This window comes from Pygocentrus nattereri, chromosome 9, assembly GCF_015220715.1.
Source record: "Pygocentrus nattereri isolate fPygNat1 chromosome 9, fPygNat1.pri, whole genome shotgun sequence".
Taxonomy (NCBI): domain Eukaryota; kingdom Metazoa; phylum Chordata; class Actinopteri; order Characiformes; family Serrasalmidae; genus Pygocentrus; species Pygocentrus nattereri.
In genome coordinates, this window is record NC_051219.1 from 15,774,867 (window position 1) to 15,791,870 (window position 17,004).

At 40.2% G+C, this 17,004-nt stretch overlaps 1 protein-coding gene across 2 annotated transcripts; it reads left to right on the forward strand.

Annotated features, from left to right (window-relative positions):
• The first annotated feature begins 409 nt into the window (after positions 1-409).
• On the forward strand, positions 410-12,820 carry nol9 (nucleolar protein 9). Of its 2 annotated transcripts, none has more exons than XM_017720905.2 (13): positions 410-587; positions 1,321-1,873; positions 1,998-2,220; positions 3,188-3,318; positions 4,560-4,704; positions 5,240-5,336; positions 5,550-5,647; positions 5,903-6,064; positions 6,961-7,213; positions 8,685-8,799; positions 9,146-9,320; positions 9,455-9,588; positions 12,475-12,820. In XM_017720905.2, the coding sequence occupies exons 2-13, from the start codon at positions 1,358-1,360 to the stop codon at positions 12,601-12,603; spliced, it is 2,178 nt and encodes a 725-aa protein (XP_017576394.1). In that variant the 5' UTR covers positions 410-587; positions 1,321-1,357; the 3' UTR covers positions 12,604-12,820. The 2 variants fall into 2 exon arrangements, with proteins under 2 accessions (XP_017576394.1, XP_017576395.1); XM_017720906.2 differs by lacking the exon at positions 410-587 and adding an exon at positions 643-807.
• Positions 12,821-17,004: the final 4,184 nt, after the last annotated feature.

Consider the following 17,004-nt stretch of genomic DNA (forward strand, 5'->3'; position numbering starts at 1 on the left):
AACTAATTCGTGGCCTCCATATGTTGATTTACAGTCACAGCTTATTGAAAATGGTCACCATTTATCACCTATGGGGCTCCGCAAGCGAAAGATGCAACAAATAAGGCGATGGAAGATTCATGTCCACAAAGTGTAAATAACACGAGCAAAGCACAAAACTACACAAAGGCAAAAGGAAAGAGGAGGTCAGGGAGACGAGACAAGCTAATTTACATACATTGTTCTTGATATGCTACAATATTTATCATTTTATAAAGCAAAATTACAAGAGGTTGTTGTTCAAAAACCCGTCGTCTTTTTCTTATAAAACAAAACTAAACGTTGCAGCGACGTAGATGCTGCTATACAGATCGATTCAGTTGGATTGGTGAATCGGTTCCACCGGCTGACTGGAAAGATTCAACTCAAAAGAACAAATCACGAGTCGAATGCTGCTGCTAACGCTAGCCAGCCGCTAGCTGCATTGTTTTAACGTTTTGGTTGTGTCCCAGTGTGAACCCAATGGCCCCGTTTAAAGTGCTCTATTAGACCACGTTTTTTCGTAGAAGAGCTTCAGGAGGGGGGAGCATGACGGTCCGTTACGAACGGTAACGTAGCGTGTCGTTATAACGCGACTAGCCGAGTCTTGTAGTTAAGTGTTTGCTCCTCACATGGACTGAAGCCCTGCCGCTCATTAGACTGTTAGCAGCGCTAGGTGGATAATTCGGAGTACAGCCCGAGTATTAGTTCGTATTTAACTTTAATGTTTATCGGCGTTACTTTCTGAATGTTCTCTTCAAAACAGAGATACTGGCTTTTCACACAGAGGTGAGCAGGTAGCGGTAGCGTGGCTAACGCGAGGCGCTTTAGGCAGCGCTGTGACTGATAACAACGAACAACACCTGAAGTGCTTTTCACGAGTATTATACACCAGTCTGGGCTGATTTGAGCCGTGTTAATATTATAAATGTTTTAACTAAACGCTTTAAGCATGAAAAAGCTTTAAAGAAGATAAAAGCAGTGAAATGCTAACACAGCGTGTTAGCTCAGTATTAGGACAGTCTTAGAGCAGAAGCTGTGTAAACATTGCATTTGTCTTACTCATTTACAGCATTTTAGCTCAAATAAATGAAATGTTAAAATAGGATGAACTAGTGAAGATTATAACCATGTTGTTTAGATGTGAAGGAAAGTGTCACTGTTACTAGCAGAACTAGTGTAACTAATCAGTAAGTTATGTCTAAAGGGCCAGTCCACCTTGGTTTTGTATTAAAAAGGCTTATGGTGAATGTTGGAGTGCTTCTTGTCCATGTAAATGTTTTATTCTATGTTTCTGTCTAGGTGAATCAGTGCCAATGAAAGTACAGAAGCAGCAACAATGAAAGTGCATAAAGTCTCCCCTCGTTCCAGAAATGAGCAGCGAAAGCGCCACCCACCAAAGAACAAGTGGCGTGTTCACAACAAAAAAATTAGCAATGTGGACCCCTCTGGCCTCAGTTCAAGCCCTGCCACAGCAAAACTGGAGCATCATCTGGCTACCAGGCAAAAGCTCAAGCTGAAACGGTTGCAGAAGGTGTACACCAAGGCCGTGGACTTGACACTTGAGGACAATCATTCAGTTAGGGCCAAAGGCAAGGTCTCCGCTCCTGTTACCCTCCCTCAAGCCCACACTAATGGTGGGACAGAGGTGGAGGCCGCCAGTGATTCGGAAGACTCTCAGGAGTGGCGCTCCTATGCCAAGAGTGTTCTTCAGAATGGTATGGAGCGAAGAGGAGGTCGGGAAAATTCAGCCCCAGCTGCTTCGGAGCAGTTGGAGGACGAGGAGTTGCCGGGATACCATGCCCAGCATGATCATGTCCAGAACCACACAGTGTTGGTTTTGCAGCAAGGCCAGGTAAAACAGATTCTTGGTCGTTCTGAAAGTTCTAAATGGTCCAGCTCATAATATGTGGATCCTGGTTGTACTCTTGAGTGGTTCTGCTATCGAGGCCTCAACCTTTGTGATCTTATGTTTGCAGTCCCTGTGTTTCCGAGGGAGGTGCTTGCTCACATGCCTCAGCGGTCGTGTGGAGGTGCTGGGCTTCACTATAGAGCAGGGCCAGCAACCTTACCCACTCTTCTCCCCCTCATCCCATTGCCCCCTCACCATCACAGCCTTAGGGGACTGCACACCGTCCACCAAGAACAAGAAAGAAGGCCGCTTGGAGGCCAAGGCCATTGTCCGCAAGTACCTTTCCTCAGGTGAGTGCTTTGCCACCATGATAAATGAATGGACTGCAAGTAATGTAACTCTTCTTTGATGACACATTTGTATTCATATATGTAGTCTCTCTTGATGAATTCAGCTATGTGATTAACACTGCTCACAACAGTGTTACAGATGAAATGGATTGAAACATGTTTTTGCTCACCAAAGTGCTGCTAAAGTTAATTAGCCAGGCTGTTAGTTAATTAGTAGCAATTAGTCAGATGCTAACGTCCTTTATACAAGAAGTTGTAAGAGTCCCAGAGCTGTTTTATTTCAAGGGGAGCCTTCAATGGCTGGTAATTTGTATTGATTATTATATGTAGTGATATTACATATAACTGCAGTCACTGGTAACTTATCCCATCATAAAAGAAGATTCCTGGATATAGTGATGGGATCATGCAGGAGTTTGTTGGTTAAACACAAAAATCTAAATGTGTAGCTGGTGTAGAATTTTCCTGCCATTACTCTGTGGCAAAGCATCGCAACCCTGTTCCTGAGGTGCACCCTATCTTGCACGTTTTGCTGTTTTGCCTTCTTTACTCCACCAACTTCAAATCAGAAATGGCTCATTAATTAGTTGGAATGATTCATATACTAAAATGTGCAGGGGAGGGTTCTCCAAGACCGTGGTTAGGAGCAACTGCTCTATGAAATAGAGTATTAAATGAGTAATAAGCAGTGGTTGCAGTGATCAGCTGTCACTGCAGCACATAATCAGCATCTAATGGCATAAACTCTGGTACAACCAAACAATACAAGATAAATAAACCGCAACTTTTGTTGTAGTTTTCTGCAGTGTGTTGGATTAACACCTAGTGTGTTATGAACATTATAGCACTTTTTTGTTAAAGCAATAATATTTTCTTTTTGCTCATAATCTGATAAGCATCAGATAAACATTGTAGCCCTAATAAAACACCACGCAGGTTGATGTGTGACTTTGTTGTTGCATTACAGAGCCTCGGAAGAGGCTGCTAAGCGAGGTGGACTCCGATTCGTGTGTGGTGCTGCTGCAGCCGCTGGACACACCACTCACACGTTTCCTCAGCAGCTTCAGTGAGCTCAGCCCGCTCTTTGACATCAACTCAGTGAGTGAACGCTGCTGCTCTTCACACACAGTCTTAGTAATGAGTATTAAGTGTAACCAAGAAAGCAGTAGTTGGGACCGAAGAACACAACTTTCTGTGTACCCCAGATGTAGTCACTGAGCTGAGCTGTGTGTAATGGCTAAATTTAGCTTGTTCAGTTTTGCACTAGAGGTTAAGAGGCAAAGCATTGTGCTTTGAGTCTTACCCAAATCTGATTGGAAACACTATCAGTTTTGAATTCACCAACATTCTGCCCAAACTGATGCAGTCAGTCACCTAAAGCACCAAATAAAGCCTTACAGCACAGCACCAGTTACCATGTAGTGCCAGTCGTAGCTGTCTCAATGATAAATAAAATATACAACAGTGTAGACACATTTGGATAACGACGACCCAACCATTAGCCAGCAGTGCTACATTAGTTATCTTAGATCTCTTTCAACATCAGTCTCTGAGACACGGTGATGGCAGAAATCACATCTGAGGCTAATCGAGAAGCTTACTTGTGGAGTTTTATATCTGAAGTATTTTGATTGGCTGGTTGAGCTGTGTGTGAATGTCCTCTAAAGCCAAATGTACACTTGCCAATTTTAGAGGTGTTCTGTGCTGTGCTAATTCAAAATAAATTATAACTTATTTTCATTAAAAAATAAGTAGCTGTATCATTCAAAATAACATGCTGTGGTGATGTCACAGTAGGACAACAGTCTCTCTGCAGACTGTATTACAAAGACAGTTTAAAAAGTCACTGCATTAATGATTAAACTTCATAAAGTCGGCATATACAGACTTCTGGTAAGAAATATCAACATTTTTGCCTCCGTTTTGCTAGCCTATGTGTCTCCACCCATATTGGGGAAGTGGACATGAATGTGACTCTGTATGTATTTTAAAATGAGCTAAAATCACAGTTTGTTCCTGGAATTGGCCACGGTGTAATGTTAAAACAAAACTACGATTTGTGTCCAAGTTCTCTCTTCTCAATGTGAGCAGAGCCTTCCTCTTGAGTCATTTGCTTATTTGCTTATTTCTGCGGCCGCATACACTAGGTAAGCATGTAAGCATGTGTTTTTATGAGAGAGAGAGAGAGAGAGAGAGAGAGAGCATAAATAAATGGTATTATGGATGTAGCTGTGGCAAGAAAGCATTGCTACTTCAAATAGACTTTTACTCATGGGTTAAATGATGAGTGTCTATGTCACTTTACATTGCAACCTGGGGTGTGTGTGTGTCTTTTACAGAAAGAGTTGCGCTCTCAGGCCGCTGTATATGATCCTGCCCTCTCGGCTGTGGGTGTTACAGCTTTGCGGGGGCCGTGTAGACAAGGTCTTGTCACGTCCCTGAGTTACAGAGAGGCTCTCAGCAACCTACTCAGTGCCTGGGAAGGTATGCATTATACACATACACTACCATGTAAAAAAATTCAAAGTTTTCAATAATGTAAAACCAATTGAAGATACATGTATAAAATTCTTCTGTTATGATGCTACAGTGGTAAAACGTTTTGGGTTTCAACTAATTTGAAGAAAGCACAAAATATTCAAAATATGCCCAGAATCATGAACAGAGCTGTAGATGAGTCCATGTCTAAGAATGCTATGTAACATTTGAGAATTACTTATCAGCTAGAATGCCTTGTGTTTGAAAAGTGATGATGAAGTCTTGAGGCAGGTAACAGAGTATGTTACTGTTAATAGCTGATTGATGTTTCCAAGAAACATTTATGCCACTACCTTCATCTTTTGACCAGTAGCATATCACATTTTCGTTGATCTCTTCAAGGTGCTTTATCTTTAGTGCTGCTTAGCTCATTAAAGAGGATGACAGAGCTACGGTGGTTATTCTATTTCTATTTCTATTCATACGTCTCCTACCTTAATACATCTAAACTGTTATTTGTCTTTTTTTTTTTTTCCCGCAGGGGATTTTGACCGCTGTCCCATTGTTCTTGTGTGTGGGGCCAAAAATTCTGGCAAGTCAACCTTTAACCGACATCTCATCAACAGCCTACTCAACCAGTAAGTGCCAGCATTATACAGTTCTATTTGTAAATTGAGTAGAAACTCAAAATGCATCCCATAATAAGAATTTGTTGTAGAAGGGTTCAGTGATTATGACTTTTTTGTTGGAGAGTAAAACACTATGTGGATGGGCTTGTTCGTTCTCTGCTTTTATATCTGTTTTAATGTGTGTGTGTGTGTGTGTGTGTGTGTGTGTGTGTGTGCGCACAGCACTGCAAGTGTAGAGTATCTGGAGTGTGACCTTGGACAGACTGAATTCACTCCTCCTGGATGTCTTTCTTTGAGCACAGTGACTGAGCCACTGCTGGGTATGTACAAGCAGTACACATCCACAGCTGAAGGGAAAGAAACATGAGTAATACTGTACCTGTTGCCTCCGATATCAGACGCAGTAACATGGCTTTGATATTTGATTTCCAGTAGGGTTTACCCTGATTAGACCTTGTAAAGCCAATTAAAACGTTCTTTTGTTTATAACATTTTATCTCGCTATTAACTAAGTCCAGTTTCAATCCAAAAGCCAGTGATGGCGTGACTCTCACTGTTTATTTTTTTCCCCTCAGGTCCTCCTTTCACACACCAGCGAGAGCCAGACCACATGGTTTTCTATGGACAGGCCGATTGCCAGGCTGACCTGGACAGATATCTGGACTCCCTCAAAACCTTGTGGAGGCACTACAGTGGAGAAAATCCCATCATCATCAATACCATGGGCTGGGTCAAAGGTCAGGCACTTTGCTAAACTAATATCCATGTAATAAATGTTAACGGCACTTAGTTATGGGTTAGCCAGTTTTATATTTGGGAGGGAAAGCTTAAATTCAGTTTGAAAGTGCTCAAAAGGTACGTTTTCACCTAGGAAATAAATTGCTTTATTGATTAGCAGTTGAAAATGATTTAAAGGGCCCACATCCCTACATTTGTCATGTAATAATTGTCTACTTATAATGTTTGGTTGGTTTTAGGTACCAAAAATAGTCATTGTTCATTTTTACCTGACTATTTTCCATCCTCTTGATATTCCATATAATTAACCTGATTTCCTTTAAGACTGATCCATGTAAATAAACACTACCTTGATTGGCTGTCCTGTGTTGTGCCTCCTTTAAAAAGTAGTCCTGAAACACTCCTTATAACTTTGGCGTGAATGGGTGGGCCTAACCTGCTAGAAGCATAATAGGTGAACGTGCGTAAATGTGTTGTTTTTCGTGACATAAAAAAACAGTAAATTCAAAACAGGCTATTTTTGCAGCTTTGAATCCATATATGGATGGTATGGACATTTATTGCAAGTATGCATCATGCTTCACTAAAGGTTATGGCCTTATTATTGTCATGAAAACTCATTGGATTACATGTTATAACAAAATAGACCACTGTTAGTGCTGCCGTTAATGTTTCCCTTCACAATTTATGCCACAGCGGGTAGTGAACCTTTGACTGGCCAGGTTATATTTGCCTATAGAATTGGTGATATCAATCAATTGCAATAAAATGCTAACTTTAAGGCCAAATACATTTTGTAAAGAATGTCATTCCTTTGTTCCCTTAAATGAATTATTTTAGTCTCTGTGCAATGTAGCGTTTATCCTGTCCTGAGAACCAGTGTTTTCTCCTATAGGCCATGGCTTCCAGTTGCTGTTGGACCTCATCCGCTTCTTCTCCGTCACCCACTTGGTACAGCTGAGCTATGGCGACACGCCCCAGTGCCACAGTCTCACCCCCGAGTTCCTACGATCTGCCCAGGGGTGGCAAACACATCCCCCGTCCCAGCCTTCTATCACAGATGAGCCAGTCAGTCACCTCTCTGCGAGGAGTCATGTCCTTCTCAGCGTCCACTCAGAGTTTGAAGGGGCTGGCACCTCTGGTGAAATGTAAGCTGTAATCTGTGCTTTGATCTAAACTCCTGTGAGAGCATGCAATATCTGATGCTATTTGCAGATGTATTTGAAGATGAGCGTCAGTCATTGAAGACTACAGCACTGCTGTGTTTGGTGTTCTCCATTCTCCAACAGTAATCTAGTTCAACTCATAAAGATGTTTATAACTGACTGTATAGCTGTATATGTGACTGTGTACTGTATATGTGTAAAATCAGGAGATGAATACCTCCAGACTCCAGATGCCCCTGGTGTAGATTTTGACTGCTATGAAGAGTTGATTTTCCTTTTGCCTGGTTCTCCAAATCTAATCATGTAGAGGCAGTATTTCCAAGTCCTGTTGCACCTGCCTAAGCAGTGCAGTTGATAATCAGGAGGTACACATGAAGCAATCCTCAGTGAATAGGATTGGATGGACGTAAAAAGCTAAATTGATTAGATCAGTAATTTCTGGTCAATGCAGTAATTAGCTTTTGATTCTACTGTATCAAAACATAAAGCTTTGTTTTCAGCAATTGGTTATTGGGTGGTAAGAGCTTAGCACTGCTGCCACAGATGGCTAATTGGTTGGCCTACTGACCTTGTGGGACTAATAAGGGTCACTAAATCTAATATAGTCATTTTAAATACAGTATTTCACATTTTTGGGAGCCTCAGGAAGTTATTAAATGTATATAATTACAGTATGTTATTTATCAGTCATATGCAAACAATTTGAACACCCTTGGTCAACGTGGTTGTTTTGTTTGAGTGAAGAAAACTTAACACATCCTTTACAAGGAACACACTTGTGTGCACAATAATGTAAAAGTTCACCCAAAAAATGTGGCTTGTGCAAAAGAAAAGGCACTTTTTTTTAACTGTATGTTGATTCCCTTCCCTGATGTGATAAATTATATAGCAAATAAACAGAAATTGTGCAGTAAGATTTGCCTAAAAATGACACATTTAAATTTGTTCTGTGTAGAGGATGTTAATTTATTTTAACTGAGAAAATCAACAGGACATGTAAATTGTAACTTCTGAATTTTGCATATGAATGTATTTATAGTAATTTCTTGATGTCATCTCTTACCACTTTGTAAATACCAGGTGTTCTAGATATAAATTTTATTATAACTTCATTCGCAGTGTTTTGTTTTGTCAGTTATGATGGAATCATTCACAGATCTGTTCATTGTGGACACGCCTAACGTTTTATTTATTTTTAACAACTTTGTACTATTAACATGTTTTCAACACATTCATTTTTGTTCTTTTTCTTGGGGGGAAAAAAAGGAAATTGAATTTTGTATAATTTAACCATATTTTTGCAAATGCTACAGAGGCCCCATTCATTTTGGATCTGTTGGTGCTCTCTAGTCAAAATTAAAACCTTGAGGGATTCAGAGAGTGGGGGTCATCAGTATACAAAGATTTTGTTGCTGTCGCCACAAATTAGTTTTTTCCTATGTGTTTCCTGCAGGCGTCACCAACGTAGTAATGAGCTTCGGGACCTGGCGCTGCTTGGGTATTTCAGCCACCTGCAATCTTCAGAACCAGGCCCCATTCGCCCCCTCCACTGCTTCACTCCTTACCAGGTAAAGTATGGTTGCTGTAACTAAACTGGAGCATAGCTGATTTCCTCAAGGCACTTCAGGGTTGTTTGCATATGTTTTTCATAGAGGGTTTAATGCAGAGAGGTCAAACACTAGTCCTGGAGAACAAGGCATTACTGTTTTGTTTCCTCTGCTCTAATATGCATAACATATGGTGTTCCCCCTGCTTAGCTAGACCAGCTACAAGTTTAAGCTTTATTAATATAATATTGAAAAGTCATGAAAATATCATGTCTTTTAGCACTTTTTGCACCTGTATGCATGTTGCTTGTTATTCTTGTCTTCACTCAGCATTCTCTCTGTGCCTTGTTTGTTCTCCTTCCTGCAGGTGCCACACTCAGCTGTAGCTATAGGAGTTACACACTGTGAGGTGGCGCCAAACCACATTCTATATGCAGCCAATGCCAGTCTCGTGGGACTCTGCTGTCTCGGAGAAAAAGTATCAGGAAGGGGAGGCCCAGTACTGCTCTCCCAGGTACCCATCTGCCATTGCGTGGGCTTAGGTGAGTACACCGCATTTCCTGTTTCATATCTGGCATAGGAAGGCATCACAGATTGATTGGAATATACAGTGGATCTAGATTAACATAGCTTAAAATTTAGGTCTGATGTTTTTTTCCTCCCCCATTTGTTAAAGGTGTCCTTAGAGGGGTGGACATGGCACGCGGGCTTTACTTTTTGGTTACTCCAGTACCCCCTGCTGCCCTGAGGCAAGTGAACTGTCTGTTGCTCGGGGAAATCAAGATGCCTAAAATACTCTTCACCACACAGGTAAGGGTTAGGATTCTGAACTTGCATTCATTTGCAATTACAAACACACTGGCTCTCCTCTGATTCTGATATCTGAACTAGATGCAACTTGTGGGAAATTCTCTTCACAGGTAATTGTCATAAGTCAGCAATTAATCATTAACCGACAAGCCTAAAATCAAAGATGCAACCCATCAAAATATAATTTCTAAAAAAAAAACTTCCGGATCTAAAAGCTGATTGGCTGAGGCCAAGTAAAATATCTGATATTTATACACAGTTCTAGCAGTTCTGTATTAATGTACAGAGATATAGAAAAGTGTTTCTTATATGAACCAAGATAGTACTGATGGGTGAGGCCACACATAAGCTTCTGTATGAAGAGCTCCTGTTTTTTTTTTTTTATTGTTTTGTTTTTTTTTTTTGTACTGTTAGATTTTTATCATGAGCATCCCTAAAAAAAGTGTGGCGCAATCACATCTGGCCAATATGATCAGTGTCAGGTCTAATACAGATGCTGTTATTGAATTGAAAATCTCTGACTTCTAGTACTTTCGTTTAGGACTGCGCAATATGGACAAAGAAAATGATGCTTGATTTAATGATCAGAAGTGGTATTTATTATTATTTATGGTAATTAATAATATTTCATGAATTATTGATTTATAATTTATGGCACTCTTCTTATGAAGCATCAAATGCTGTTTAACTACTAATAGTGCCAACTTTTTTATGCACTCGGAAGTTGCAAACGGAGGTTAACTGTTGCGACAGCTGTCCGCCACCTTACCTCATCGTTCTGACGCAGGGACATCCCGGCTTTTTGGAAGCTCCATGTACTGAGGAGCGCATTGCACGTTGTTTCGTTCAGATCGCTTCGTACTAGAGAGTTATTACAGAATTTGGGGCCTCTTTCAAGTGAATCCGACTGTATAATATAATTAGAAAAAATTATTAAAGGTGTTATAATAAGAGGATGAAGGCATTGAAATGAGGAAAACTCTCTTTTCTGAGTTACCTGTCATGTTTGCATGTAGTGTAGTGCACAGAGAAGTTGAACTAAACCAAGATGGCTTAAACAGATATTTTTATTTATTTAAATGCTCAGTACATGTAGGGAGAGATAACAGAGAAAGTAAACTGGGGAGGAGTGCAAGTACCCACAGATCCCTCTTTACTAGAATAAGCTTGAGTAAAACAGTTATAGCTCTATGCAAATTATGTGTAAGTAATGCTTAAAATAGTTAAAGCGACAGTGGTGTCTAGGATTGTGACTGTGCGCAATGCTATTTGTTGACTAACTTTAACCAATAAGTTTCAGGTGGATCTGTGGTTTAAAGGATCTGAAATGGCCTTGTACGGGTTTGGGTAGAGGTCTGTAGACCAGCGCTAACCAGTAGTTGTCTATGAAACAGTAACTTTCTGTAAAATATGTCTTCTTTAAGACTGTAGCCAAGTTTCCATTGAAGTTCTGCACAAATTGTAGGAATAAAATGAACCTTAAACATACTCCCCCCATCAAACTGACTGATATTTTCAGATTTTTGTTTCCATTCATTAGTTCATTCATTCATTCATTCATTCATTCATTCATTCATTTATTTATTTATTTAAACCCTATATATAGATATAGAGCTCTTGAGGTTTCCATTTAGGAAGACTGTAGTGGCAGTATTTCTTTTAAAAGTTTAAAAACTCTCGTCTCCTTTTTCCGCTAAACGGAGAAAATATTGCCAATATTCCAAAAATATTACTGACAAATAATTTTTTTCCATAGCCTCTATTTTTTTAAGCATTTAAACATTTTTCATAAAACATCATTCACAGACCTCAAAGAGAAACAAAAGTCCAGCACATACACAATATTGCCAAATGTATTTACTTGCCCATCCAAATTGTTGAATTCAGGTGTTCCAATCACTTCCATGGCCACAGGTGTATAAAACCGAGCACCTAGGCCTGCAGACTGCTTCTACAGACATTAGTGAAAGAATGGGTCTCTGGAGCTCAGTGAACTCCAGCGTGGTACAGTGATAGGATGCCACATGTGCAACAAGTCCAGTCGTGAGATTTCCTCGCTACTAAATATTCAACTGTCAGTGGTATTATAACAAAGTGGAAGCGATTGGGAACGACAGCAACTCAGCCGCGAAGTGGTAGGCCATGTAAAATGACAGAGCGGGGTCAGCGGATGTTGAGGCGCATAGTGAGCAGAGGTCACCATCTTTCTGCAGTCAATCACTACAGACCTCCAAACTGCATGTGGCCTTTAGATTAACGGCATAGAGAGCTTCGTGGAATGGGTTTCCATGGCCGAGCAGCTGCATCCAAGCCTTATATCACCAAGCTCAATGCAAAGCACTGAATGCAGTGGTGTAAAGCACCGCCACCAAGAGATGTTAGACAAATTCATGTTCCCAACATGTTTAGGGACGGCCCCTTTGAGGATGGGGGATGTTTGGGCATGGCCCCTTCCTGTTCCAACATGACTGCACACCAGTGCACAAAGTGAGGTCCATAAAGACATGGATGAGCGAGTTCGGTGAGGAATAACTTGACTGGCCTGCACAGAGTCCTGACCTCAATAGAACACCTTTGGAACGAATCAGAGAGGAGACTGTGAGCCAGGCCTTCTCCTCCAACATCAGTGTCTGACCTCACAAATGTGCTTATAGAAGAATGGTCAAAAATGGCCCTTGTCTGTTGATTGATGGGTTAAAGGTTTGAATTCGGCAGCAAAAGATGGACTATAATCAGTAGTTGAAAACCTATAAAATACACATGTATGGTAGGTCTACCTGATAAAATGTCCTATGAATGTAGTTTTGTCAGAATTAATAGGATTTTCACTGCGTTCACTACAGTGCACCTGTTTGTGTAGGTACTTACTTTCTTACTCTCTTTCAGCATGGAGTTGAAATGGAGCTTCCGTACGTCACCACAGACTACAGCTTTGACATCACCGGCGCTGGAAAACTCCACGTTTTTAAAAGACGGACAAGAACCTGTTTTGTAAATACTAAAACAAATAACTAAAGTCTTTGTGTCTGGACTACGCTTTCAGCGAATGACGTTTGTATCCTTGTATTTGTTTTATATTCTGAATAAAAAGGCAACAGCTGCTGTTGAATGTACAGAACAACAGGCATTTTGGTTCTTGAAACTCTGTGCCATCTAAAGCGATGGTGTATGATGAGAACTGTTGTTTGTATCATTTGATCAGGCAACTCCCATAAAACTATTTGGAACACAATCTTGGTTAAACGTATTTTATGAATTGCTGCATCGTATATTTCGGTTGACATGTTAAATTTTTTTATTATTATTATTATTATTAGTTGTAGGTTTGCATACTGCCAGTTTTGTCAGTTTGTTTCAGGTGACATTCCCAGGCTGTACAGATTGTAAGATATTAAAATTTTCATTTTTCGCCAGACTTCTTTTCAGTAACTTCTTCCACAGTTATGAAAAAGTCTACACTTTAAATAAAATGGGTTATCACATTGAGAACATTTGCGCCCAAATGCGCAAGATTGATACTTTTGTGCCAGTTTATCAGTAAATATTGTTATTGTAATATTCAAGTTTAGATGATCCGCCGTGGCGACCCCTAAAGGGAGCAGCCGAAAGAAGAAGATTGTTAATGTTCAAGTTTGAGAGTCGAAAAAGATTTGTCGCAACAACTAAACATTCAAGCACAATTAGTAAAAAATACTGCTCCACTTGATGTTCACACATACCTCATGGAGCAATTCATTGGGTTGGAAATTTTATAACTTCCCAGCTTTGGAATGATTGAGACAAGCGGTGTAGGTAAGTGGTACAAAGTGGAAATCCCACCTGCTAGTGCTTCATGTTAAAATGTTAACATCTAAAAGAGCTTAAAGCATCTGTGTCTTGTTTACTTGGACAAAACTGTATCTGTATAATTGCCAAACTTAAATCTTCCAACCAAATATTTTTCAAGCCAGTTTTCCTCATCAGGGCTGGGAGGGCAGTAGTCTCCCATCTGTTGAGTCCCTCAGTGGCGTCTCCTCATCTTGGCGAGTATAAGTAGGTCTTAAGCAGGTCCACTCCGGAACGAGGCCAACTGGGATTCTCTTTGCTAAACAGAAGAACGGGTCAAGATAGCTGGTAATGGCTTTGTAAAACAACACATACTGTACTGTGTAGAAGTCAGAGACCACCCTTTATTTATTAAATTTCTAGTCAAAATGGCCAAATAACTCATTTTTCAAAAGATATTTATGAGAAGATTAGATATACAGTAATCTGCTTGCATAAGAAACAGAAAGTCAGAGTAAAAACAGGAGCTTCCGAAGGGATACAGAAAGAAGTGGGACTCATAACAAATGTGTAAGACCTGTTAGACCACCAAAATTGTTACCATGAGATAAACAGCACTTATGAGCACCACTCTTGCTTTAAACCACGTGTCAAGCTCCGGTCCTTCCACACCCTGCCTCATTAAAATGATTCAGCTCATCAGCTAATTAGCAAGGCCTTCGTGAACTGAATTCAGAGCATTAGATGAGGGTAAACATTAACATCTGTAGCACTTTGGCCTGCAAGGCCCTCAGTTTGATATGCCTTATACCATTCTCCCACTGTGAGAAGACAACTCAACGCTATGGGTCTAAAAGGATATGAAGATGCCAAGAAATCATTATTGAGGAATTTGACAAGAAATTGCAAATCAAACAAAGAAGCTGCTGGTGTTCTCAGAACAATGGACTGACCATCCTGAAGTCCAGACTTTAACATCACTGACTGAATTTGGGATTACTTGGATCAGGGGTCTTTAATTAGAATTCAATAAGGTTCAGTTAGAGAAAATTGCCTCAAGCAAAGCTCTTGAAAATTGAGGTGGCCTAATAGTTATATAAACATCTTATGTAGTCAACAACTGAATGTCAAATCATATAAAGTCCAATTCAATCATATTTCAACAAAATTTATTGTCAGTTTTCTCTTTTTAGAGCACTGCATGTGAAATGACTTCCCTCTGGCTCACTTTCTTCTCAGACTGCTGTTTCCCGCTTCGTCCCTCCCCTGTGTGTGTGTCACTTACTCGAGTTTCAGTGCTCATCGCAATGCACAGATCTAATTGGCTAAGTAGCATTATGAGATATTTACAACACGTGATTGGTCTGTGAGTCTCCCAGGCCGCTAAAGCCGTACTGTAAAGACTAGAAAAGTCACAGCAATTAAAATGGGACCACCCGTCGAAATAAAATAATTCTCCATAGTTTATCAGTTATAGGTCCAGGTCCGCATAGGACAGCATCTGAACTGGACTCGGACAGCGGTCCACTCATTAGTGGCCTATGACTTGGATCATGTGAAACAGAAAGTGCAACCAACTTCTTAGACTGAACTTTAGAGTTGGGGGGATATTCCTGATCTTGAAAAGAATGGAAACAACAAATACTGGAAAACTTTGAAGTTTCTAAGTAGTTTTCTGCTTTTATTCCATATAGTGGTCTCTGACTTTTGCACAGTCCTGTACATTACTTTGCTCCAAAACTGGCTACCATTTGTCAACAACCCCATAGAACTGCCTGTAGGCCTACATCGGACTAATGAATGTCAATGAACGACTCGGAAGCAAGTTACCTATCCATTATGAATGTTTCATGAAGTCCTTATGTAGGGACCTTAAACTGAAGGATTAAGTTTTCATGAGCGGCTAAGATTGCAGTGTTGGTAGCTGGTACTCTCAGAAAACTATTCATTTGCCCATGAAATAGTGAAGATTGTGATGGTATCTTGTGACGTGCTCCACACTGAAGATCATTAAAGTGTATGTGTTTAGGTCCAGTGAAGAAACTCCCTCCAAAATAAAAAATAATGACGCCCGTCAGCTGTTTTGTGTGCTGGGGCTCTGCACACACTGTTGCCTGGAGATGGAAGTGGCCACAATCAAGCCTGTCTCAAGAGCCTGGCTTCTTGTTTCATGTTCTTGACATGGCTCTGTTCATTTTGTTCCTCCTTTTGGAGCACTATAGCAAGGAATTAATCAAGATGTTCTGTCTGCTGTGTGTATCCATGTGGGTGGGTATGCAGGTAGATGGCAAACATCAGGGATATCAACACAATGTGTTCAGATACACTGCATGTTGTCAGGATTTCAAGTCATTACTAGCAGTCACATTTCCATGCTATGTTCTTAGAAACAATAATGTGCAACGTAAATTCTGTAGGGCTGTTCTGTGATATGTAAAGACAGTAAATGTATCAAGAGACATTCCACTGACGTTTCAAAATTTCTTCATTATGTAATCAGTGAGATGTAAACAAACATTCAGAGTGGTTTGGTCTGAAATGGTTCATTGTAGAGAAAATTACCATGTCAGATCTCCTTACGGTGGTGGTGATAGGAACCAGGTGTCACAATGACTACACCACAAATATAGGCATGTTATTTACTATCTAAATGACCAGCAAACCTACATGTCTTCTGAATTGTTATATATAATGTGGATAATGGTATATTTCTAAAAAACTAAATGTTCTTTGGGGACTCTTTTTCCTTACGATGCCCTGAACGATGCTCTCCGCTGTGAATGGACTTTAAAAATCACATTTTAGTCCAAAATCTTTTCCCAAAACTTTCGTGAAACAACGTCTCAGGCAGTGTCACTGCTGTGTTGAGAACCACCCAAATAATATCTGGTCAACAGTAGTCCTCTGGTCAAAGGCTGACCAATAATGAAAGGAGCAGAGGGAGGCTGACAAATTGTGCATGACAACAGGTGGGCTACACTCAGTAACTGTACACCTGCTCAATGATCTTTAAGGTAGGTAGAGTTCACAAAGTAGCGATTGAGTGGAAGAACAAGGTAGATGTTACTGATAAAGTGGATGATGCATGTTTGCCTGCTCCCCTGAGGCAAACATGTATCATCCACTTTATCAGTAACATCTACCTTGTTCTTCCATGCATTCCATACTAGTGTTACCTGGTCAAACCTGGAATGGATGCTGAGACTTGATGTAAAGCCATTCTAGATTTAAAAAAGTAAGTTTGTAGTGCTGATAATACGTCTACTATGGTTGCGGTGTCTTTTTGTCCAAATTGTAAAGAAGCAGTGCTTTGAATAGAAAATACAAGGGCAACAGCAAAAGAATTGTCTTAATGTGATAATCTAGTATCTAAATCTAATTCTACCCTAATTTTCCTCCTTACTCCAAATGTAGCTGATCAGCCAACATGGCTCAGTGTCTAAAGTTTGCTCCTCTACTAATAGTTTTCAATGGAGCTACAAGACTAATTTAGCTAACACATAACAGAAGCGTACACCAACCAGATACCTCATTAAGTACATCTCCTTGTATTTACACTCATTGCCCATTTTATTAGGTCCACTTAGCATATAGGTGCCCTTTGTAGTTGTTCAATTACAGACTTTCTCTGCACACCTAAGACACTAAACA

Bases quoted from the DNA above. Each gene is read 5' to 3' on its own strand.
- nol9 (XM_017720905.2), top strand. From the start codon at position 1,358: ATGAAAGTGCATAAAGTCTCCCCTCGTTCCAGAAATGAGCAGCGAAAG. The intron at 5,337-5,549 runs GTAAGTGCCAGC...GTGTGCGCACAG, and splicing joins ATCAACAGCCTACTCAACCA to CACTGCAAGTGTAGAGTATC. The intron at 9,589-12,474 runs GTAAGGGTTAGG...ACTCTCTTTCAG, and splicing joins AAATACTCTTCACCACACAG to CATGGAGTTGAAATGGAGCT.